Source organism: Mytilus trossulus, chromosome 14, assembly GCF_036588685.1.
Source record: "Mytilus trossulus isolate FHL-02 chromosome 14, PNRI_Mtr1.1.1.hap1, whole genome shotgun sequence".
Taxonomy (NCBI): domain Eukaryota; kingdom Metazoa; phylum Mollusca; class Bivalvia; order Mytilida; family Mytilidae; genus Mytilus; species Mytilus trossulus.
The window spans coordinates 23,067,703-23,094,433 of NC_086386.1; the positions used below are offsets into that span (position 1 = coordinate 23,067,703).

The following is a 26,731-nucleotide window of genomic DNA, read 5'->3' on the forward strand; positions in this document are numbered from 1 at the left end:
AGCCAATAACAGCCTGATTGTAGATGGAATTGCATATGTATATATAACAATAATATTTAGTTTGCCTTTAATTTACTGTTAAAAAAGTCAAAACTAATACCAATAAAAACAATATTCAAAGATCTAATTACAGTGTTTTGTTAAATTGGTAACCTTCATAGTTTCATTTCATGATTTCGGGATGATATAAATTATAGCTGCAACTGTATTTGTCGTAATTATTTATAAAAAAAAAACACATTCAAGTATGTTCCTATATAAATGACGTTTGGGTCATGGATCAGAATCCATGTTTCTTTCTTCTCAGATCTTCTCATAGTCTTCCAGAGTAGCTCTAGGAAAAGTGTAGAGCAATACCCAAGACTAGGGGAGATAATCTCGTGTAGATGTTTGATCATCGCCTGGTTTAAAACTGCAATCTCACCATGACATACTTTAAAAGTTACCTATTTATAAATATCATTGACTCTTTTTAAATCAGATTTACACTTTATCAAACACGGTAACAAAAGTGGATTAAATACTGTTAAAAGTAAAAGTAATAAAGCAATACTTGTAAGGATATGATAGTTTGTTTTATATTTTGTTTTGTCAAATTTCTTCTGATTGTAGTGTTAGATAACCCAACGCAAGACGGGAAAAACATAGATATTATGTATTTACATGTTGATAAAAAAAATATAAAATAAAAAAAAAATATAATAGGATATTAATATGCACAAAATAATATCCCTTTCATAATATTTATAATTGAGACCCCGCGCTCTTTTGAATGGTTGGTCCTTAAAGAAGAAATTGATATAATTGTAAAAGGATGTTGTCAATAAAATTGTATCAAAAATGACAAGCTTGGTTCAGTTGTCTTACAAAACGACTGGAAGACATGAATGCGAAGGGCATTTATCTGATGAGACAAGTTTTTATCCTATTTTTAACAGACAAAATCCTGTTATTTATTTGGCGGACAATCGAAAAGGCGATCCCAGATGTATGCGTTCATTAACTTGAAACCCGTTTATCAGTGTTTTTCATAATTTAATATGTTGTTATTGATGACAAAACTAGAGGTAAATTACTATATTGAATAGTTTTATCTCTGTCTTATGTATAGGAGTTACGATAATTGCACTTTATGCCATTCCGAGCGATAACTTGAAAATGCTAGCTCAAACCCAAATCATGACAACATAGACTAAGAGGTTTTACTTATTTTCATATGGATAAATCACAAGTTCCTTTGATAGTACCTTGTGTGAAGAGACATCCATTTTGCTAATTGCAATTAGTGAAAGCTTACATCAAAAGAATTTGTACATTTGTTAAGGCAGCAAAAATGATTACAAATAACTCAAACGCAGGTTATGGGAACCAATTTGCTATAAAAAGCAGACGCATATATTATATATGCAATCATAAACTCATTATACATGGTATACTGCAGTAAACCTCGTCACTTTTTAGTCCATCATAGAAATAAAAACAGCCACTTACAATATATTTGTTTAGGGGCCAGCTAAAGGACGACTCCGGGTGCGGGAATTTCTCGCTGCATTGAAGACCTGTTGGTGACCTTCTGCTGTTGTCTGATCTATGGTCGGGTTGTTGTCTATTTGACACATTTCCCATTTCCATTCTCAATTTTACTTCAAAGACATCTTCCTGCAAAGAAATAAAAACAGTCTCTTCAAATACATCTTCCTGTTTGGATCAAGTTTCCAAAAACAAAGTCTTAGTTAGATATGGCAAAACAATGCAAACACCATAAAAGGAAAAAGAAGATATCTCGAATGATGCAGGTGGGAAGCTTTTCACATTAACATTTGTTTATTGATTGATTTATTAAAAGTGCGTATTGTACCGGTTTTTTTTGTAACTTTGTGCTGCCTTTGTACAGGCTATTCGGCTTTACCATGACTGGCTTTTTCGGTAAAGAAACTTGTAATGTGTTTGCTCTGTACAAACATTTTCTTCAATTACATACACTTTAAACAGGAACAAGATTGTTTTTAATTCAATGTTGTTTTTTGTTGAAATGAAATTAACTTCTATTCCTTCCCTCCTCAAACACACTTTGGCTTTCTTGGCTCTTTCTTGGGAGAACTTACTTTTAAAACACAAGTCTTTCAAAATATAACCTAACCGCAAAAATGACGAATGCGGTCAAACAAGGTGCTAAAACATTTTGTTAAAGACAGGCAAAAAGTAAAATTACAAAAATACTGATGAACTCCTAAGAAAATTCAAAGAGCAAAGTCCTTAATCAAACATGATGAAATGGCAAAACCAAACTGAGCTCAAACACATCAAACGAGTAACAACTGTCGTATTTCTGACTTGGTGCAGGCATTTTCTAATGTATTAAATAATGGATCCGATTAAATCTGTTTTTCATAGCTAGCTAAACCTCTCACTTGTATAACAGACACTTTCAAACTCATGAGTAGAAAATAAACTGACAACGCCATGGCAAAAAAGAAAAGACGAAAAAACAGTTTGCAAAGCAGTATACAAAACATAAACATAGAAAAAAATAAAAACTACATGAGCAACACGTTCACACCAATATATATGCATTGTAAATCATTTTTTATTAGAGTATTTTAATTGTCATCAAAATTTAAACATTGAACTTTGGAAATTGCAAACTGCTTACATTTGTAACTATGGTCGTCCTTTGGAATTCTGTGTCAAATATAAAAAGAGTTTTACTCCTCTATTGGCACTTGGATAATCACTGACCAGAAATCCGTTAAAGAATTTTTCAGCACAGCTTAAAGTTAATTCCAGATCTGTAACAACTTTCGGGTAAAATTGAAACACTGCTTTACCGTTCTTATCAAGAATAAACTGCAGAGTCCGAAAAAGATTAAGTAAATAATGTTCTTTTATGAACCATTGCAAAACCGAAACACTTATAGCATATTTAAATGTTTCAGGTCGAAAGTTTACTCCAGTAGAAACGTCTAATTGTACAAAATCGTTCAATGATGTGTTCGATTTAGCATGTGCAAGAAGACTTTGACTAATGTCTACACCTATAACCATGTGCCCTTTAGATTCAATTATTTGTGAAGAAACACCATTACCACATCCGATATCAAGAAACATTTCTTTTCTTTTTCCTGCAGACGGAACATTCATAAGATTCAATGCATAAAGGGTCATATCCCGTTGTATTGCCGTGTTACGTTCATTTGCTATATATTTTATCACTTCTTGCTCACCATACATTTTTGCACCAGCTACTTCCGGTCTCCTAGCATGTCCTCCTTTCAAGTTTCTCACACCAAATTTTGCGATATCTTTTGTTAATTTGAACTTATGATCTCCAATAAATGGAACCTTGTTCAACTGTGTGTCTTTCAACAAGAAAATAAATCTCTCCTTAGTCATGATTTGTGAATAAATGCCACTAAGCCGGCAAGTTACATTTTATTCCATTCTAATATGAAAAACAAAAGACGGTGATAACCACGAAAACATACGGAGAGTAAATTTATACGGCAACCAGTTTCAACCTTTTATCACTTAATCTACTATTCTTGATATACAGATAAATCATGGCGGAAGTCAATCTTATTATTTTTTAATTGTTATTTTTTTGTTGTAACAGATCTTTGGCGTCCCACTAATTTATTTTATAATTGTTTGTTATTTATGATTCATGATTTGGATTATTTTTTTTTTGGATTCCTGTTTATTGGTTCGCTGTTAAAACTGCGAGAGTTCAGATCTGTGAAAGTGACATAGTGATTAGAAGAAAAAAAATGGAAACCAGAACAAAGGGTTTTTTTTCGTTATTAGGGAAAAGGGTTTTCATGTCAGATGAACCCGGGTCCGTTCGCGTCCATTCACGTTCGCACCCACTCATGTTCGCCCCCTTTCACTTTCACACCCTACATATTCGCACTCAAAAGTCCGTTCGCACCCTAAATGTTCGCGCCCATATTTATTGGTTTTGTGTTAATCGACTTTGTAATCAAGTTCTGGCAAGTGTATTCTTATAAGTATATTTGTTGTCATTGTCTCATTATTAAGTGAGACAGCATTTTTTTTTTGTGTTGAATAAATCTTTTTCATATTTTGGATAGTATATTGTTAAAAAAAATAACAATCCTTTCTAAAAAAAAAAGTGTGATTCTGTCAACGTTTTATTTTGTGTTGAATAACTCTTAGTCATGTTTTGGTTAGTGTATCGCTATAACTTTGTTTCATTGACTTGTTTCAAAATAAAGTGAGATCCTGACTACGGTTTTGTGTGTGTGTGCTGAATGAATTTTATTATTTTTTGGTTATAATAATGTATTGCTTTATTTTATTGTTTCATTGTTTCAGATCAAAGGGACTAAGCTGTTAAAAACAATTATCTTTTGTAATTTCATTTAAAATCTTCAATGTCAGTTTACTCCATCTTCGCTAGCCAAGGGTTACGATCAACTCCCTTGAAGAGAGCGGGAGTGGATCGTAACCCTTGGCTAGCGAAGATGAATTTACTCATACCAAGAAGGTTATATCTCATATAACCTCCTTGCTCATACCAAGATAAATACATGCAGTATTTAAACCTAAGCAATTTAAAACAACAATCATGATTTTCCAATTAATCAACAGGAATTTGAACTAAAACATATTGGGCGCGAAAGTGTAGAGTGCGAATAGACCTTGGGTGCGAACAGACTTTGGGTTCGAACGTGCGAGGTGCGAACTTGTAGGGTGCGAAAGTGTATTGGGCGCGAACGGACCTGATACCATGTCAGATCGCGGTTTTGTTTTGTTTAAATAAAGAGACTATTTAACCATGCCATTGTTTGACGACACCTTTCTGTTTGTTGGAGACCGTATTAGCCAATAATATATCTTATGACTATTTAAGTTGGTTGGTTTTTGTCTAATCAGCGGAATCCCATCATCTTCTTTAAATCTTGTCTTAATTTCTTTAATAACTTTAAAAAATAGTATACTAACAGTAGATCATGTCCCAGTTAAACTCAACTATTACGGTTTGAAATTTATCTTTATTTCATTCAAATAACACGTTAACTGAGGTGGCGGTATCAGGCTAAATAAATTAAAATGGATAGACTATTTTTTTGCTCTTTGAAAAGGGGTATGTCATCTTTTAAATTAGTTATTTTACCATGCATGAGCGTTCCCTCTGATAAAGATACATCCAGAATAGAACGTCTGATGTATTTGATCCGTTCGACGTTCTATTCTGGATGTATCTTTATCAGAGGGAACGCTCGTGCATGGTAAAATAACTAATTTAAAAGATGACATAAAAAGACATAGACATTATTTGTTAAGATTAAATAATTTTTGATTTTCTAAACTCGTGAAGATTTTAAGAAAGTGTCTGCAAGCTTAAGGGCATACGATACAGTTTTGATCCTGTATTTACAAGTTCATAAAAATTGGCATATAGGCTATTTTTTACCTGATTAAATCAAATATGTAATAAAAAATATACCTTCATGTGCTACTTTTTGAGTAAAATGAGGTCGAAATTTTGTATATTTGCTCAAAATTCAGATTTGTGGCCGTAATTTCTTTTTCGAAAGAAAGACATAACTTTTTTGTTATAAAAGATAAACACAAATTGTTTTTTGTTAAATAATCGGTAATTCCTGTATTTTATAAATATCCTTAAAAAATATGTAATTTTTTATTCAGAAATAACTCATATTCATCAAATGTTCATGAATTGAGGAAAAAACATCATTTTTTACTGCATGTTTATCAAAATTAAAAAAAATCCTCTATTTACAGTTTTATAAAATTTGGGTCACATAATCTCCCTGCAAAATGAAACAAAATGCCGTTTTGAAAAATAGGGGTCCATGAACTCGTTTTCAAATTAAATCAGTTTGAATGATAAAAATCAGTCGAAAAATGCATCTTTTCCCGATATGTCATAGTTTGACGTCGCGAAAATAACAAATTACGTTAGCAACGTCATTACCTTCCCTGTAACTGTATCGTATGCCCTTAAGTTCATCTCCTTATTTTGCATCTAATTTGTTTGCCACTGTCAGCTGATGTGTACAGTGTTAAAAGTTTCTTCATATGAGTTATCATGTGAAAATGGAAACTATTTTACATCATAGATTGGCTTTGGGCAATTTGTTAGCAAACCGGAGTCGTAAGGCACTGGCATCGAAACAATTTTCAAATCCTTGAAGTTCATGCCAAAGCAAAATGAATAGGTCATATTGTAAGGTGAACGGAAAAAAAGTCACAGGAAAAAAAGTCACGGGAAAAAAAGTCTCAAAATCCCTAGGAAAAAAGTCACAAGAAAAAAAGTCACAGGAAAAAAGTAACAATATATTTTATGTTTGGGTTAAATTTAACTGGAGTTTTTGAATGCATAGAAAAATGTCGTAATATACTTGAATCAGATCAGTTATCTTAAGTTGTAAATTTAAAAGCCTTTTTAAGGAACAGGGAAGGCTTATTGTTTCCTTTTATAGAAATATTTTATTGGCATGGCTTTCAAAGGAGGAAGTGAAAGGTCTACAAAAAGTGAAAAGTGTCACCAGAAGCCACTAATTAATAGCAATAGTCCCTATCAAAAAAATATTGTAACAATAAATTTGGTCCGGTAATAAAATTTGTCCGCCAGACTTCAAAAAGTGTTCCTATCTAATCAAGTCCATGTCCATGGTTTTACTATGAATATAAGTCCTAGGACAACTATTCCTACGAAAATAATTCCATAGCTAGTAAAATATGTCTGGCACTTATTTTCTTAGGAAAAATTGTCCCAAAACTTGTTTTCTATTAGTTTTTATTACATTATCAACATATTCAAAAAGAAAAAAAAATCATACTTAATATTGGAAAGTTTCATATTGTTTTCCTTTTTAAATTTAAGAACCTTAGTGAGCGCGCTCACATACCCCAAGTCACCACATTGTCGCTGGAGAAATAATATAACTGTAAGAAAATAAAATTTTATAAGAAAAAATAATTTACTGTCGATATGCACACTCTTCGTATTATGTTCATTATCTACAATGTTTCATGCAATTCTGTTGTGTGGTTTCAGAGGAGTTGCGATGACAAACTGTTGCAGCAGAATATTGAAGCAAATAAGTTCAAAGGCGCGTAACTCCTAGGAAAAAAAATCAAACATTATTTCCCGTCGATATGCACATCTGAAAAAGTTTTCATGAAATTCTGTCGTGTGGTTTGAGAGGATTTGCGAGGACTGGAAACAGGACTGACGGACGGGCACAGGCACTTGTCTCATAATTTTTTTTCTGTGTTATATAAAGGTATATTAGGGGGGTGTAACTGAGACGAGTGCCTGTGCCAGACGGGTCAAAACATTATAGCCAGCCTCCGCAACTTTGTTGGAACTGAGACTACTATATAGTAGTCTCAGGTTGGAACATGTACTTTATGTAACCTAGACATGATATGATATCCTTGAAAAATTAATCTTAACTAAAATATTGATACACAACTGTAAAACAAGATTGAATATTACAGTTTAATTAACTTTTTAAAGATAAAATAAATTAATTAGGCAAATTTCTACTACATCAGTTCTTTACTGGTTGTTGTTTGCGTGTTTGGTCGTTGTATATACCATTTCATCTCCACTTCCGGGTATCGATTTTCTTCTTTATACATCATAGTTGCATCAGCGGCATGGACGGTGACACTTCCCGAGAAAAGTTGCAAGAACAGATTCGTTTACAAGGAGAAAGAGTTCGAAAGTTAAAAATAGAGAAAGCTGAAGCACAACAGGTTAATAACCCTTAATTTGGACACGTTGAAACAATTTTATTCCGGTTCTATAACCAAAATATGGTGGTTTCAGAACTGACAAGACTATTTTTTCCTTCAGTTCAGAGTTCAAACTATTTGTTTATATCCAGGATTTGAAGAAAAGCGACCAAAATGTCTCAACGACGTTGTGTCCCCACCCCCACCAAAAAAACAAACCCAAACCAAAACAAACTTTTGGACATGTTGGATCACATGCTGCAAATAGTTTTACTTTACAGTTTACTTACCATTTAGATTGGGAAATACAAATTAATGGTCTAAATAACATGTGAACAAAAGCAGTATATAAGGTTAATGAACATGTTGAATGTTTCGATTGAACATACATGTGTAAGTCATATCATTTAGTGGAAGATTCTAAAGTGACAGTACATGTAGTTGTTCAAGATATTTCCTGCAAAAACAAACATACATGTGTACAGTAATATACAGGCTCCAAATGTCCTCCTTTATACGCCATAACTATGGTGGTGCTCCTATTGAAAAGTGGGTCATACGGAGACAAGACAAGTAACCCTTAATAATCAACAGGTGCTTGCATAATTTAGAAAACTTGGACCTATGTGTCTGGCACAATCATGTGGACTCATTTGTCCCTCCAGCAGCTAGAGGATTAATCAGTTTATGCTGGAAACATGTTAAGAATGACCCTAACAACCTCTAGCCCTCAGGGTTGGTTTATTACAAAACATGTAAATGTGCTACAAACTACAGAGGCCAATGAATTGAAATGTTTGAAACAGGTGAATAATGGTGTAAATTGGGATGTCATTTATCGCAAAAGTAGTATTTAATATTATCAGAATAGGGATTTGAATATGACCAAAAACAATTTTAAATTGATTCTTTATTAATCCATAAATATTTACATAAACAAAACTTAAAATTTCCCATAATTCTGTGTTTCTGAATTGGTTCATTATATTTACCAGATTTGCTGAGAAGCACTACAAGTCATGTTTCCTATTTGTAAATTCCACCTTAAAGTATTGCAGAAATGGTCCAACAAATGCTCACTGCGTCATCTCTGCCAGGTCAGTAAATTATCCAATAAAACATGCACCAATTCAGAAATGCAGAAATATTTCCTTTTTATCAACTTATACTAAATTCATTAATTTTGCAGTTCTTATAATTTTAAGAAATTGCACAAGTATAAAGGCATAGCAAAATTAAAACTCAGCATTTCCTAAAATTGCAAGGAATTTTCTAGCATTTGTATTGATTATTTAACAATCACAATAAGTGAATAACCAATGCATGCACATATTTTTGAATATAGAGTTGAAAAAAGAAAAATTAAGTGGAATGATTTTCATTTGTCCAAATCTAAAACTTAAATCTCTTCTCTGAATTGGTCAATGTTTGAAATGTAATATGAAAAGGACTAAAGTAAAGTCGTGGGATTTCAACAGATTGTTTATGTCTGTAAAGTTTATGTGTGTGCAGTTTTGAATTGGATTTTATCTTGAAAGTTTCTTATCTTTTACTTAAATAGGTTATTTTTATACCAATTTTAACATTTAATCTATAAACATGATAGAGGAAATTAACAGTATATAAAATGTACAAAATGTCTTTATTCTTTTACTTTCACATTATTGAGATTTACTGACTTGGAATATTAAATTTTCAATTATTTAAGAAATGTGAAAATAGTTTACATATCAAAAGATTATCTACCTGATTATGTGTACTAAAGGGTTCAAAGTTCAAGACCAGTTTCATTATCCTGTTATGCAAATAAAGTTAAAGTTTGAGGGCTTTGTCTTTTCAGGAATAGCATTTTTTAACTGAAAATCAGAAAATTGTATCAGACTATACATTTGTACATTGTACATGTGTACATGTATGGAGTTATGAAATTTCTTAAAAAAACTTATTCTCTTCCAAGATAAACTTCATGTATTGCTGTAGTTTCTCTATCAAAAGACCACCATTTATAATGTTATTGTAAAGCCTAAAAGGGAAAAAACTGTCCTGCATATATATTTGTACATATGTCCGTATGTACAAAAGTTTCTTTTGAATCTTCTAAATTTTGTCAAGTAGAAAATGAGCCACCTACTTTTGAACTTGATGATATTTTGTAAATCTGTTTAAATACATGCAAAAAAAAAATTCATTGTAACATTCCTGCTCTCATATAAGTCCTGTCTCATGTTGTATAGGGTCTCTTTCTTTATACACTTTTGTCATACACAAGATTCATGTAAAGTACTGATCATGATAACCTCATTTTGTCACTCATGAATTAAACCTTATCTTTCAAATTATATGACAATTCCATGACCTCATTTTACTATATATGGAATACACAAAATAATAAAGAAATTGAACTGGAATTTATGAAAGAAAAAAATATGGATGTAGAAACACAGCGTGAAGCTATAGAAAAAGTTAAAGGCAGTGGAGATATACATAAACGTGTTGTAGTAACATTGTCTGGTTCAGAGGTAATGCCTAATTATTTTCAAATGTTAAAAAATGAATGTCTTCAGATTGCATCAGATTTCGTTTTTTTCTAAACTATTTATACTTCGTATTAACCTTTTATTGGAAAAGACTCAAAAGAGTGAAATTAAATTTGTTTTTAATGTGAGTTAATTATTTGTCAGCCATACTGCATCCTGTGACCATGATAATAAGCTGTTGGAGCAATTTTACAATGAACACCCTGAAGAACTTGTCAATTGAACGCTTTTGATTTAGTTTTAACCTTATCATAATCTTGAAAATTGATAGCTGTAAACAACTATAATACAATAGTTCGTGTCAAAACTTTTCTAACTGAGTCAAAAACCATAACCCCTCCCTGAAGTTAAATGGTCATTCCCTAAAACTCTTAAAAAATCAACTTTACTTTAAGTCCTCATCTTCTTTTAAAAAATTAAAAAAGGTACTGGCAGATTTTTTTTAGAGTTTACAATTTGGGTGAATATAATGTTTGCACTTGAAATGACAGCAAATGACCCCTGTCTGACGTTCTAAAGATATGATATGACATTAGACAAAGTGACATTTTATTTTAAGTACTTATTGCATCATGTGTGTGTACTATAACGATCATGATTTTATAGATATTAATGAAAAATGTATGAATATCTTTATAATTTAACATGAGTAAACAGAACACTGACATACATAGCACTATGATCAAAATGGTTAAAACACATTGGAACAAAAGTCTGGTAATATTTATGGCAATTGCAATAAAAGAAACATTTTTGATAGACGATTGATTGATTGATTGGTTTGTTTTATACCGCATGAGTGCAAAAAGACTATTTTGCGCTGAGAACTTATTCAAAGTTTTTAACAGACGGAGAGGCTATTATTTTCACTGCAGAATTTGTTTTAATTTAATGTGTACATTGTTTAAATTTATCCAATTGTTTTTGAATAAGATTTGTTTTTATTTGCAGGTGAAAGATGAGGTAGCCAAGTTATTAGAATTAAAGGCACAGTTGGGTGAAGATCCTGGAAAGGGAAAATTTGTATTAAAATGCCCAAAGGTAAAATATATGGGAATTTATTTTAAAAAAATAATGTATTATTAGTAATAACCTGTATAAGAGACATATTCAGCTGTCCCGTAATATAAGAAATAAGGACATGAAGGATATATGGTATGATTGTCACTAAATCTTTGTGCATTTGATTAATCAACTTGTCTTCATTTGAAATTCAAAATAGTCTGTTGATACCATGCCAGTACTAGTAAATACAGAATAATTTTGATCAATTATTTTCATAAGAATCTGGGAGCCACAAGTTCATAGCATAAACCTTTACACAGAATACATAAAAAAGATTGTTGTTTGTTTTGCTTAATACGTTGTATTTCAGACATGGTTATTTTGCCAATCAGCAAGAACATATATATAAGAACTATTTTTTTGTTTAGACATTTCCTTCATGTTATTTTATATATCACAGGGAACAAAAGATTACAACCCGGAACAGATGTCCATAAGGGAAGGGGCATTCAAAACAATTATAGGTTGTTTCAAACGTCACGGAGCAGAAACTATAGACACACCTGTATTTGAACTAAGAGTAAGTTTTATTTGAGTATTAATTCCACCACTATGAAAAATGTCCCAGTTTGATTGTACAATAGACATTATTGGAATTATTTTTTTTTTTTATATATATTTATGTGAACGGTTTTAACTGATTTGGTCATTAAAAACAATCGGATTCGAGCTCAAATATGAAAAGCCGAAAAATGTCACTTTTCAGATGGTTTTTGTCAAAAATGAAAGTGGCCGCATCTGTGTTCATCCTCAACCTTTATATATGTTATGTATTATGATAAAATACAACTTACATTTCAATATTAAGGATGAACAGGAATGCAGCCACTTTTGTTTTACACGAAAACGGTCTAAAATTTAGCTGAAATGCTAGAATTGTGAAGATTATTGTAATTTAGCATGACTTAATGGTTCTAGTACCCGATATATATGTGCATTGTTTTGTCAAAAACAGCCCATATTTATTTAGCATTTTACTGTCCAATAAATAACTACACATTTACTTTTTTTCAATTTTGTAAAACTGTTATATTTTGGGGCCAAAAAGGGCTTTTACTGGACCTACTCCTTTCAATTGTAACTTATTAACCGGAGAAGTGTTTGATGAAACATTTAAAGCTTATTTAGATCTTTCATACAATCACTACCAGGCATTCTTGTTTAAAATGAAGTATAAATTGTGTATTTTCAGGAAACACTAAAAGGAAAATATGGAGAAGATTCCAAGTTGATCTATGATTTACAGGATCAGGGTGGTGAATTATTGTCTCTAAGATATGATTTAACAGTATCCTTCATGTAATGTTCCAATTTACAGAAATTTTATTTCTTTTGCTTATAATCCATGTGCATACAGGTTGTACATAGATATAGGAAGATGTGGTGTGAGTTCCAATGAGACAACTCTCCATCCAAATAGATATAGGAAGATGTGGTGTGTATGCCAATGAGACAACTCTCCATTCAAATAACAATTTAAAAAGTAAACCATTATAGGTTTAAGTACGGCCTTCAACACGGAGCCTTGGCTCACACCGAACAACAAGCTATAAAGGGCCCCAAAATTACTAGTGTAAAACCATTCAAACGGGAAAACCAACGGTCTAATCTATATAAACAAAACGAGAAACGAGAAACACATATATTTTTAAAATGTTTTTCATTGAATCAAGAAGAAAAAAACAATTAAAAAATAGTATTAAGATGGTATTCAACTCTTGCACGAAAATTAATTTGGCTCGTTTAATTTTCATAAAATTTTGTCAAAGTACTTACTTTTACCCTTGAACAAACATATAAAATTTATCGAAAAAATTACACTGGTTATATATTAGTTTGACAAACACCAATTTTGATCATTGAGAAGATTAATATTCCCTTAACAACACAACATAATTAAAACGTTTAGCTGATTTCTCCCTGTAGTGTTAGGTACCACCTTAAATGGATTTAATTGAGTTGGATGCTGATTTGTTTTCAGGTTGCATTTATTATTATACCCCCCCTTTAAAAAAGGGGGGGTATACTGTTTTACCTCTGTCTGTCAGTCCGTCCGTCAGTCCGTCCCATGAAACTTTCGTCACATTTTTCTCAGGAACTACACATCCACCCTTTCTGTAATTTGGTATCAACATTTATATATGTCAGCCATACCGTGTGATGCGTTTTCAGATTCATCACTTGACAAATTCCTGTTAATCGAACACTTGTATGATTTTACACATGATAGCCAAGTTGAAAATTTTCGTCACATTTTTCTCAGGAACTACAATACAAGGATTTCTGAAATTTGGTTTCAGGATTTATATAAGTCAGCTATACCGTGTGATGTGTTTTCAGATTCATCACTTGACAACTTCCTGTTAACCGAACACTTGTATGATTTTACACATGATAGCCAAGTTGAAAATTTTCGTCACATTTATCTCAGGAACTACAATACAAGGATTTCTGAAATTTGGTTTCAGGATTTATATAAGTCAGCTATACCGTGTGATGCGTTTTCAGATTCATCACTCTACAACTTCCTGTTTACCGAACACTTGCATATTTTTACACTATTAATATTATCCACTTGCGGCAGGGGTATCATCAGTGAGCAGTAGCTCGCAGTTTTACTTGTTTTTTCAAAGAAAATAATCCTTAACTCATAAAGGTACCATTTGCAAGATATTTAGCCATGAATAAAATAACTAATATAAAACGATATCACATAGCCAAAGTATACAGAAGAGACAATCCTGCCATGACAAGAGGGAGGTTTAGGGAATTCTACCAATGTGTAAGTACAGTTAAGCTGTGAAAAGTTAAGTAATATGTTGAAAATCTTCAATTACAGTAGAAGTCATATGATCGCCAATTTTCATGCTACTGAGCAGTCCTACATGTATGTACATTGTATTGCAAAAATATCCCAGACAATCAGATGCTACAAAAGTCTTTAAAGAAGATTTCACATATTATTTTAATTTCTGTAACCCTTAAAACAACAGTTTATTAAAAAAAAATTCAGGGGTTAAATTGTACATCAAACTTGATTTGACCCTTTCTGTCAACATTGAATGTTGAATTTTTACATACTATTCACACTATATTTGCTTGCATGCATTTTCAACCAGATTTTTGTGACAAAAATGACGGTAATTAATTTTAAGATGTACTGCAGGCGGTCTGGTGGATGGACAGGCAGCAGCTAATTGAATTATGTTATCCGTGCATTTACTCATGAACCATTCAACCAAAGCTTTTAAAATTTTAACATGTTATTACTGACAACAAAATGGAGGTCATGTTCAATAATTGTGATTTTCACTTTTTCTGTTCAGGAATTATGGTTCTTGAAAAAATTGTTTCCAGTAATGTTATTGCATTTCCTTATGAACCATTCAACCAATGCTTTCCAAATTTTAATATGTTGTTACTGATGACAAAATGGAGATCAAATTTAAAATTGAAGATTTTCACTTTCACCATTCAGTAGTTATGGTTCTTGTGATATTGAAATATGCCAGGACGCAAATATATGTTAATAAATCTGGGTTGCTGTCACTCTGACAGCCTTTTGTTATTTATAGAATAGTGAAAATAACCACCTCACCAAAATTTCCACACTAATAGTATTGATAAACAGAATGTATTATATTGACAGGATTTTGACATCGCAGGACAGTATGACGCCATGATACCTGACGCAGAATGTGTAAAACTGGTTGTAGAAATATTAACTAAATTAGAACTAGGAGATTTTGTTGTGAAGGTAAAGCAAGAGACTTTTGAAGCTACTTTAAGGAGAGGGGTTTCAGGGGAGATAATGCTTTGTATGATTCTTTAATATTCCCTTTTCTGCTGTATTTAATTTCAAATCCAGTTGTGTGTCCAATGACCCAAATTAGAAGCTACAAAACATTAAACAAGATTTCACATATTCTTTTTAATACTGCAATCCTAGATATTTCAATAGCTTTCATATTGATATTATTTTATAGAATTTCATTTGGTAGGATCTAAATTGAATAAACTTAAAGAAGAATAATTTTGTAAAAGGAACACAGAAGAGCTAAGAATATGGAATAAACTTTTAGTTGCTGTATATTTATAAAAAATAAATCAGTGAAACAAAAGACATCAGTCATTTTCCTAAAAAAAAGCAATTTAATAAAATCTGAAAACAAAAAATAAAAATAAAAAATACATCTGAATGATTGATTGCCTAAGGGCAACACTGTAAAATTATATATATTGTGTTTTATTTTATTTGCCTAAATAATTTGACAGTGATGAACAATATTTTACCACTTTTTAGGTTAATCACAGAAAGTTATTAGATGGAATGTTTGCAGCCTGTGGAGTTCCTGATGATAAATTTAGAACAATTTGTTCCTCAGTGGATAAATTGGATAAGGTAAATATTACTTTGGAGACTGTTCTGGTCAAGTATCTTATCCAGTTAGAGACCAATAGATTTCACATGACATTCTATTTCTGTACCATAATGCAATAAATGCATAGATATGGCAGATAATGTTTAACAATAGTTTCAATGGGGGTAAAGTATGAAATGGACTAGGAAGTGAAAACTCTTGTACCTGATCAAAATCTTAAAAATCAGTTGTTCACAAGGAATGAAAAATGTTGCCTGCATTTCATTTAGGAGATAACTGTATTGTATATTAAACTCCAACTGCGTTAATTCATGTAATTGGTGTTTTGATGAAAGAAATTAAGTTAACCGGCAACACTTTAGCAGAGCTAGTAAACAGGTATTTTGCGACCATCAAATCACCAATTGATGCCATTAGAGCTTTAAATACAATATTATAGTTATACATTTTAACGAACCTGACAGAAATCAACAACCGATCATACATTTAAAGTCTGCCACATGTCTTCTGTGCTTGGGGGTACATTTTAATAACATCAATTGGGAATTGATGCCATGAAAATAAGTGATGATATCATATCAAAATGAGCATTACAAACAATGTTGCATTAGGATGATTGATTGATGCAGATAGACTTGAAAAATGTAATGTTATTGAAAAAAGCCGTGACCTTCAAGTCATGTCCTCAATCCAAAAAAATATAAGGAAGTAGGATCAAAGGCAATAATGCACAAAATGCTGAAAAACTTATGTATCAAATAAATTTAGTCAGTGAAAGTTTGGAGTATTTAGTAATGAATGATAATTGTTTGTTGTATGTTTACTGATCATGTGAGGGCTGTTTAACCAGTCAATGTCCTTAAACTCTTTCATCATTTGTTGTATGTTTATTCCAGACATTTTGGGATGATGTCAGGTCTGAAATGATAGACGAGAAGTTTTTAGACCCAGCAGCAGCCGACAGAATTGGTACCTATGTTAAATTAAAAGGTGGACTAGATTTAATAGAAGCCTTACTGACTGATGAAGACCTAAAAAAACAGAAATCTGCAGTAGAGGGATTACAAGATCTGAAATTGTTATTGAAATATTGTGATTTGTTTGGCATTTTAGACAAGGTAAGAAATTTTTATTTTGACTCTTGTTTTTAGCTCACCTGGCCCAAAGGGCAAAGTGAGCTTTTCCATTCACTTGGCGTCGTCCTTCGTCGTTAACTTTTACAAAAATCTTCTCCTGAAACTACTGGGCCAAATTAAACCAAACTTGGCCACAATCATCATTGGGGTATTTAGTTTAAAAAATGTGTCCGGTGACCCAGTTCCAACCAAGATTGCCGCCATGGCTAAAAATAGAACATAGAGGTAAAATGCAGTTTTTGGCTTATAACTTAAAAACCAAAGCATTTAGAGCAAATCTGACATGGGGTAAAATTGTTTGAAAGGTCAAGATCTATCTGCCCTGAAAATTTCAGATGAATCAGTCAATCGGTTGTTGGGTTGCTGCCTCTGAATAGGTAATTTCAAGGAAATTTTGCTGTTTTTGGTTATTATCTTGAATATTATTATATATAGAGATAAACTGTAAACAGCAATAATGTTCGGCAAAGTAAGATTTACAAATAAGTTAACATGATCAAAATGGTCAGTTGACCCCTTTAGGAGTTATTGCTCTTTAGAGTAAATTTTTAACCATTTTTCGTAAATCTTAGTTATATTTTACAAAAATCTTCTCCTCTGAAACTACTAGGCCAAATTAATCCAAACTTGGCCACAATCATCTTTGGAGTATCTTGTATAACAAATGTGTCCTGTGACCCGGCAATCCAACCAAGATGGTCGCCACGGCTAAAAATAGAACATAGGGGTAAAATGCAGTTTTTGGCTTTAAACTCAAAAACAAAAGCATTTAGAGAAAATCTGACACGAAGTAAAATTGTTTATCAGGTCAAGATCTATCTGCACTGACATAATAAATCGGACAACCCGATGTTGGGTTGCTGCAGCTGAATTGGTAATTTGAAGGAAATTTTGCTGTTTTTGGTTATTATCTTGAATGTTTTTATAGATAGAGATAAACTGTAAATAGCAATAATGTTCAGCAAAGTAAGATTTACAAATAAGTCAACATGACCGAAATGGTCAATTGACCCCTTAAGGAGTTATTGTCCTTTACAGTCAATTTTTTACAATTTTCCACTGAAACTACTGGGCCAAGTTCATTATAGATAGAGATAATTGTAAGCAGCAAGAATGTTCAGTAAAGTAAGATGTACAAACACATCACCATCATCAAAACACAATTTTGTGATGAATCCATCTGCGTCCTTTGTTTAATATTCACATAGACCAAGGTGAGCGACACAGGCTCTTTAGAGCCTTTAGTTTATTGGTAATGTACTTAGTATATATGTAACACTCAGAAATGTGTCATTCCCCCCAAACGTGTCCGATTCCCCCAAACATGTCTAGTTGAAAACTGCGCCAAAGCGTGTCATTTGTATAAACGCCCAAACGTGTCCATTTCTCAACTAACCCCAAAACGTGTCCATATCAAGCTTTATTTTGGTTATTGCTATTTCATTAATGTATACTTATTTTACCATTTCATTAAAAATATAAATAAGGCACGTTAGTACTTTTTCAAACCGGCAGAATTAAACTGGGTTAAAGTGTGTTTTTTTCTGCTATATCGTATATAAATTGTAAGCAATCATGTTTAGTTAAACTGTACAGTTAACAGGTCCAAGTGTCCCTTTCTCTGCGCATTAAAACTTTAATGTGCTCTCTAATTATGCATGAAATACTGGCAACTGGACAATTCGCATTCAACAGTCTAAAGTTAATTTATTCAGTAGAAACTTGTATGTTTTCTCTAAATTTGCATAAAATACTTACAACTGGACAATAAGCAACCAACTAAAGTTTATCTTAACAATAGAACAGTAAAAAACATTAAAACATGTATGTTCAAATGTAAAAACAATAAAAACGGGTAGCCTATGTTCTCTCTAAATAGAACTGCAAAAAAACATTAAAACTTGTATTTTCTTTCTAAATATGCATGAAATACTTGCAACTGGACAATACGCGATCATCAGTTTAAAGTTACTTTGTACAGTACAACTGTAAAAACATTAAAACTTGCAAAACTATTGTTCCCTCTAAATATACATAAAGTACTTGTAACTGGACAATACCAATCAACAGTTTAAAGTTAATTAATACACTACAAAATAAATTTGCAATTAAAACCGGCGTTGATCCGTCATAATAATTATATTCATAAAAAAAGAATCTATAAAACCTATGTATGAAATATGTGGCACTGGACGTTATGTCTCTTTATCGTGGTTCTTTAGTGATGCTTGAAACCTAAAATTTATCAAAAAAACGGATAACCAGTTTATGATTTGATGAGACTTTGAAATACACACAAACTATTGACAAAAGTGAGGGGGAAAAAATGCTGTTAAAAGCCCGCCATGCAATATGCGGATAAATATAAAAGTTAATTAATAATAACAGATTAATTTTGCAATTATTATAATCATTAAAACCCTACATAGAACTTACTAAATCTGATAAATGACAACTTCATCACATGTGTCTCCCTTCATAAAATTGCCGTAAACGTTATCAGCAATTTCATTTAGGAGATACATATATTAGCGCTAAAAGACGTGTGACGTTTTGGCGTTAAATATTGGACACGTTTTGGCGAATAACAATTATCAGACACTTTTGGGGGTTATGAAATCGGACAGGTTTGGGGAATATTGTACATTTCGGACACATTTAGGGGGAAAAGACATGTTTGGGGGAATCGAACACGTTTGAGAGGAAGGACACGTTTGGGAGTGTTACATATATAAGATATTTAATTTGTGGGTAGAAAAAACAGAATTGTCCTAAACCAGATATTTAATTTGTGGGTAGATAAAAACAGAATTGCCCTAAACCAGATATTTGATATCAGTAAAAATTTCAAAAATGGTCTATTTAGGTATTAATTTCATATTTGTCTGCTTTAATATCTATATAACAGAATGAAAAATGAAAAAGCTATTTTAAAAATCAGTCATGTTGGTTAAAGTATTGGAATTATAATGAGTTCATTAAACTTTATTGAATTCCCAAAATTTGAATGGCAGTTTCTCTATGGTCAAGACATTACATGCCAAAAAAAAGTAATTTTCTTTTTATGCCAATTTTACTGATAATAAGACTAAGTACTCCTGTGATTTTTAAATATCTTGAAGTCAACACAATACATTTTGATCGAATAATCTTTTGTACATTACAGGTATCTTTTGATTTAAGTTTGGCCAGAGGATTAGATTATTATACAGGTGTTATTTATGAAGCTGTTCTACAAGGTTAGTAAAACTATTATGGATGTTGTTCCTGACCTCCATTAGAAGGAGTACATTATACTTTCCAGTATATGTTTTCATACATTTGTCCATCCATCTGATCCTTCCTGAAAAAAAATTGTGTTTAATTTAGTTTACCTGGAATTTGTGGTCATCAATTTGCAACTCAGTGCACAAATTCATTATTAAGCGGTTTGTTTCTCTCAAATATATGAAAAAAAACGGTCTTGACAATTAAGATTTCACAGGTTGCTGAACATAGGAATAGCCTCTTATGAAGATGCATCCTTATTTTTTGTGAATTCAGAATATTTTAACAGATATATGAAAAATGTTATTTGACTGGAGAAGTTAATTGAAATAAGTCTGTCTTTTCACTTTGAATACTATTTAGTTACTAATAATTTCTGTCTTAAAATATTAAAATGTATTTAGGATCAATTGATGTAGTCTTTGTAAGTTTGAAAAAAATAAGAACTTTTAATTTTGTTTTTCTCATCTTCAATCAATTTCTACTTATCATTTTCCAGGTTTTGCACACAAACCATCTGCTGGTTCAGATGAGGAGAGTGTCAGTGTAGGTAGTGTGGCTGGTGGAGGACGATATGATGGTCTGGTTGGTATGTTTGATCCCAAAGGCAGGAAGGTACCCTGTGTTGGTGTCAGTATTGGTATTGAAAGGGTCTTCTCAATACTTGAATCTAGAGCAATTGTGAGTATTTCAAAAATGAGGATATTGAGTCTGCAGATATCCTAATTAGGGCCCCGCCTAAGGTGGGTCGCCCTATAGTGATCAGTCTGTCCGTCCGTCTGTCCGTCCGTCCGTAACACTTTAGTGTCCGCTCTATATCTTCAGAACCGTTATGATTTCAAAGTTTATACTTGACATCCATTTTAACAAACACCAGAGGGTGTGTCATGATGTATGTACAACTTCCTAGGTCAAAGGTCAAGGTCAAAAACTTTAGTTTCAGTTGACAACCCTGTGTCGTTTGGTGAAGACCGTGTCCGCTCTATATCTTGAGAACCCTTATGATTTCAAAGTTTATACTTGACATCCATTTTAACCAACACCAGAGGGTGTGTCATGATGTATGTACAACTTCCTAGGTCAAAGGTCAAGGTCAAAAAATTTAAGTTTCAGTTGACAACCCTGTGTCCTTTGGTGAAGACCGTGTCCATTCTATATCTTGAGAACCCTTATGATTTCAAAGTTTATACTTGACATCCATTTTAACCAACACCAGAGGGTGTGTCATGATGTATGTACAACTTCCTAGGTCAAAGGTCAAGGTCAAAAACTTTGGTTTCAGTTGACAACCCTGTGTCCTTTGGTGAAGATTGTGTCTGTTCCATATCTAGATAACCATTATGATTTTATACTTAATACTTAACATGAATATGAACCAACACCAGAGGGTGTGTCATGATGTATGTACAACTTCCTAGGTCAAAGGTCAAGGTCAAAAACTTTGGTTTCAGTTGACAACCCTGTGTCCTGTGGTGAAGATCGTGTCCGCTCCATATCTAGATAACCGTTATGATTTCAAAGTTTATACTTGACATCCATTTTAACCACCACCAGAGGGCGTGTCATGATGTATGTACAACTTCCTAGGTCAAAGGTCAACGTAAAAAAAACTTTGGTTTCAGTTGACAACCCCGTGTCCTGTTGTGAAGATTTTGTCTGCTCTATATCTTGAGAACCGTTATGATTTTAAATATTATACTTGACATCCATTTTAACCAACACCAGAGGGTGTGTCATGATGTATGTACAACTTCCTAGGTCAAAGGACTGTCTGTCTGTTGGTCTGTCCATCGCTAACAAATTTGATCCACACTATATTTTGAGAGGACAGCTGTTATTATTTCATACTTTATACCTGACAAACATTTTCAACTTAACATATATATTAACCAACACCAGAGAATGTGTCATAATGTATGCATCCTAGGTCAAAGGTCAGTCTGTCGGTCTGTCCATCCGTTCGTTGTTCTTAACAAATTGTGTCCGCTCTACCTCTCGTGAACCGTCAATATTTCATACTTTATACTTGGTGGGTCATAATATATTGAAGGCATAATTCTAAAAATATGTGACAAATATCATTTGGGCAGCACCTTTAAACATTTTGTTCAAATATCAATCCATATATCCAGAAGTCACCTTAGAGTAGTCAACAATGAGTTCACATCATGCAGTCATATCACTATTATACTATGAAAGTAAGTTGAGAATATTTATCAGTTTTAACTTAAAATCACACGTGAGACTATGTAATAACTTCAAATAATGCTTCATATCAGATTATCCATAAAACTTATTTTCCCCACGTTATTGACAGCGGGGCCCACAGAGATGGAGATCTAGTTTAATCTAACACCACTTAGTCTGTGGAGATATGTATACTCATTGGGTAATCTGGCCAGTGCAAAACTTCTAAGATCCTTTAATAAGGATTTTCCTTGTATATTCTTTCTTATTAGAATAGATATTTTATAATTTTAATCTATAAAACAGCACATCAAAAGCATAACTAATTTTTCATTCATATTTCTTTATTTTTGATAATTGTTTGTATTCAACAATTTCAAACACCTGTGTATAAATTTCAGAAGGGGAGATAATTTACAAGTTTTGTTTTTAAAGGGAGATAATTTTGAAATTTATTAAGATTTGTCTTAGTACAAAGATATAGGATTGGAGTTTTAATGTAATAATAAAACAAATCTTAAAATTGCCCTGATATTTGTATTGATTTTATACCTATATTTTTTTTATAAAAGTCTTCCAAAGTGAAGACCAGAACCACAGATACAGAAGTGTTTGTTGTATCAGCTCACAATGGTCTTCTAGAAGATAGAATGAAACTGTGCAATGAATTATGGGATGCTGATATAAAGGTATGTTATGTATGGATAGTCTCAGTTCATTTGATATTATTAAAATTATGTGTTAGACACCCAATAAAATTAATTTGAAAAGAAAAATATTATCTCTGCCACTTTATTTTGATCTAGAAAATATGAAAAATATTTGTATGCCCCTGACGTAGCGGAAGGTAATCTAGAATACAACTTTAAAGAAGCAAAAATGGATTATATCTCGTAATTTAACCTTCTATCTGTCATAAAATATCTAGTTTAAAGTTCGAAAAATCTATCTGAATATATTGATGAAAAGAATTCAATACTTGCCCTTAGTATTAAACTTATCCTTCTTTATTCCTTTATTTCAGACTGAACAATCTTATAAGAAGAACCCAAAGTCATTAAGTCAGTTTCAATATTGTGAGAGTAGTGGTATACCCATAGCTGTTATTATAGGTGCTAGTGAATTAGAGAAGAATATTGTTAAATTAAGGATTGTGGAATCAAGAGAAGAGGTTTGTTACTAAATACTATCAATTTATCATTACTAGTGTGACAACAGTGTTAAATAACCTACAAATTAGATTAACCACAAATCACAATGTTCAAAGAAATATAATTTTTTAAGGCTTGTATGCAGACATTGGCAAACATAAAAAAATTGATGTGGTATGATTGCCAATGAGATACTCTCCAGAAGAGGCCAAATGACACAGGAAAACACGTTTTAAGGTAGATTGATGGTATACCGCCATCTTGGATTGTACTATCACAGTACAAAATCAGTCTAGTTATTTGCCTAAATCTGTAAATTTAGAGACAGATTTGCAATTCAATAGTTAGACTGTTTTTTTCTATTTGACGAAAAACCTGTTAATTTATCATATTATACAAAATATTTTAACAAGTATAATTTATTTTGGTTTTAAAATCATTTATTTTCAAATGAGCTATTTAAGGGGAGATAACTCTTTTGGTACAAAAATTTATACTGGACTAATAGGGAATTTTTTTATTTTCACTTGTAGCAAGAAAACAAGTGACACCATGTTTTATTTTTATTTTCTTAAAACATATTATGAAACCTTTCTTCTCACAATTTATTTCAAAATTCTGTCTCATAGAATTTTTTTTTTGCACACTAATGTGTTTTTTCATGAACAAACTAACCAAATTTTGGCAATTTTCAACGACTTATTGCTTGAAAAATAGAACGGTGACCCATACTTTTTAACAAAGTTTTGAAAAGAGCATAGTAAAATCTTCATTTTGGCAAATTATAAAAAAAATCTGTCTCAAAAAATATATACTTGTGATCTACCTTAAGACAATATAAACAAAAGTAAATGAATCCACAGTAAGACTATATTATCTTTGAAAGTTTTCTATTTTCATAAACATTTTTTGTGCATCGTTTAGATAATTCTTTCATAAAGCTTTTTGACTGCTGAAAAGTTTATACCTTACAATATTAATGTTTGACCTTGAGTTATCAGTGATGTTAAAATGTTAAAGTCAGTTACAGCACATTTCAGTCAGTATGTAGCTAATGGAAATATCTTTGGTTAGCTTGCTTGTTAGCTGAACCGTGAATTCATTGTTAGGTAAGGTATACCACCCTCCTTTTAAAGTAGCTTAGTCCTACAGAGAGATAGATTTTTTATCTGTTGGGCTAGTCTACTATTAAAGGAGGGAAGTTTACCTTACTTAGCAATGACTTCACGGTTCAGTTAACAAGCAAGCTAACCAAAGATATTACCATTAGCTACATACTGACTGAAATGTGCTGTAAAGTGTTTATGTAATGTAATATTGGGTTGCTAACTCATTAACAGAAACCCGACTTACTTTTTCTTTAAATATTATTTTTAACCAAAAAAATCTTTTTCAGATGGAAGTACCAAGAGAAAAGATGGTAGATGAAATTAGATCAACATTGGCCAAATTATCACAACAGAAGACACAAAATAATGCATCAAGCTCATAACAAGTGACAGAACATTATTGTTTATTTATTTATTGTCCCACATAATGGCAGACATTTACTGATGATTTGTGCATGTTAAAGTGCAATACTAAATAAACACCCACCAAACTTTATGTACATTTTTGTACTAGTATCAGTTCCTATCAATGATAAAATACTATAAATTCTGAAATTACTGCAATCTTTGTTTACTAATGCAAAAAAAAAAAAAAGTGTAAGGTTTAAAATCGTTAAAACTTACTTTCATAATTTCAGTAGTGATTTACCTTTACAATATAACAGACTATATAGAATCATGTATAAGTTACGCCTACAATAATTTTCTTGCATAAAATGCTTTTGGGCAAAAATTGAAATGTAAAGCATCATAATAGCAATTACAAATTTTTCTCTCAAAATTTGACCAAACAATGAAGTAAAGATGTCTGTCAATAATGTTGATATTATTTGTTAAAACACTTTAATTTTTCTGACCAGACTTTTTTTTAACAAATGGTATGCTGTTTTCTTTTTCTTAAGGGTTTGGATATTTTAATTACTTTTTTCTCTTTGATCTGTTCAATGTTTTCAAATTTCAGTATTTCAGGGTATATGGTACTGTAATGTTATTTTCAAATTATTTTTCTTATTGCATACCATTCTTTTATTTATTTGTTGAGGAAACAATTGTTTTACCTATCATTGTTTAAGGAAATTAAGTTCATGAATTACACAGTTTTGAATAAATAATTCAAAACAAAAGTATTTTTATTTTTATAATGCCAGAACTATGATTCATTTGTTTCAAGGTTCAGAGTGAACATTACCAACCCTAACATATGTATATTAAATTCATACTATATTTTGTAAGCTAAGTATATAATATTTAGCATAAGAACAAAATTTAATCTAAAAATGGAATTTTAGATTTTCATATTGTCTAAGTGAGTCTTATTAAACTCACTGTTACATGTTGTTTAAGACTGAAGAACGAATCCTATTCACATTTTATATTGCTGATACTGCTTTAGCTCTCTTGACACAAAAGTTCAGTAGTAGCCATTGCCACCAAAAGTCACAACCTTATAACATCTATCATCTGTGAGTCCAATATTTTTATTTATGTCCCTGCTGTGTTAAGAGAGGACATGGAGTTTTACCCTTGTCTATTTGTATGTCCCTAGTTCAAAAATGTGTTTCCATTCTCTTACTGTAGTTTCCCTAAACCTAATGTTATGATACTTATACACAATGTTTATTACCACCAACCACAGATGAAGTTCAAATATTAGTGGCAACACTGTCACTGTTCTTGAATTGTGTCCCCTTGTATATGATAAAAACCACTAAGTTTGTCATTTCTACACCTTCACTTTCGTAATTTGGGTTGTGCCAATGTCAGCATTCTTGAGTTATGTCCCTTTACAAATTAAAAAAATGTTTATTGCTATTTTCAAATTGCTAATTTATTCTGTTACATAGAGTCTTGTATATTTACAGGCTGGGTCTGTGTCCCATGGACACATTCTTCTTTTATTTCTTAATAACCTTTTCCTGAATGAAAATAAAAATAAACCAACAATCTAACAACAACAGACATCACCATGGCCAAAAAAAAATAAAGGCAATCTGTACACAAAACATAACACTGACAATAAGATTAATGATAAAACTCATGGTGAACTCTGGTGCAAAGGAAAGGTAAACAGTTTCTGATCTTCTAGTTTTATCTGTCTTAGTTTTTGATTGGCTTATTTGGACCAAACTGAATCATTGCTTCTAGACCTAAATTTTGTAAAAA

The 26,731-nt window shown here is 31.8% G+C and overlaps 2 protein-coding genes across 4 annotated transcripts; one reads left to right on the forward strand and one right to left on the reverse strand.

The window, feature by feature from the left end:
- Positions 1-1,447: 1,447 nt before the first annotated feature.
- On the reverse strand, positions 1,448-3,454 carry LOC134696208 (uncharacterized). The gene is made up of 2 exons (XM_063557878.1): positions 2,654-3,454; positions 1,448-1,659 (listed from the first exon to the last, which is right to left on the reverse strand). Exon 1 carries the CDS (start codon positions 3,391-3,393, stop codon positions 2,662-2,664), a length of 732 nt encoding a protein of 243 aa, XP_063413948.1. The 5' UTR covers positions 3,394-3,454; the 3' UTR covers positions 1,448-1,659; positions 2,654-2,661.
- Positions 3,455-7,599: 4,145 nt separating this feature from the next.
- LOC134697432 (histidine--tRNA ligase, cytoplasmic-like) lies at positions 7,600-25,254 on the forward strand. 3 transcript variants are annotated; one of them, XM_063559710.1, is made up of 14 exons: positions 7,629-7,755; positions 8,730-8,831; positions 11,223-11,312; positions 11,737-11,856; positions 12,529-12,624; positions 13,993-14,118; positions 14,986-15,093; positions 15,640-15,738; positions 16,615-16,836; positions 20,021-20,093; positions 20,621-20,802; positions 22,881-22,997; positions 23,333-23,479; positions 24,856-25,254. In XM_063559710.1, the coding sequence occupies exons 2-14, from the start codon at positions 8,754-8,756 to the stop codon at positions 24,949-24,951; spliced, it is 1,554 nt and encodes a 517-aa protein (XP_063415780.1). In that variant the 5' UTR covers positions 7,629-7,755; positions 8,730-8,753; the 3' UTR covers positions 24,952-25,254. The 3 variants fall into 3 exon arrangements, with proteins under 3 accessions (XP_063415779.1, XP_063415780.1, XP_063415778.1); XM_063559709.1 differs by lacking the exon at positions 8,730-8,831 and having other exon boundaries at positions 7,600-7,755; XM_063559708.1 differs by lacking the exons at positions 7,629-7,755; positions 8,730-8,831 and adding an exon at positions 10,098-10,253.
- The last annotated feature ends 1,477 nt before the right edge of the window (positions 25,255-26,731 follow it).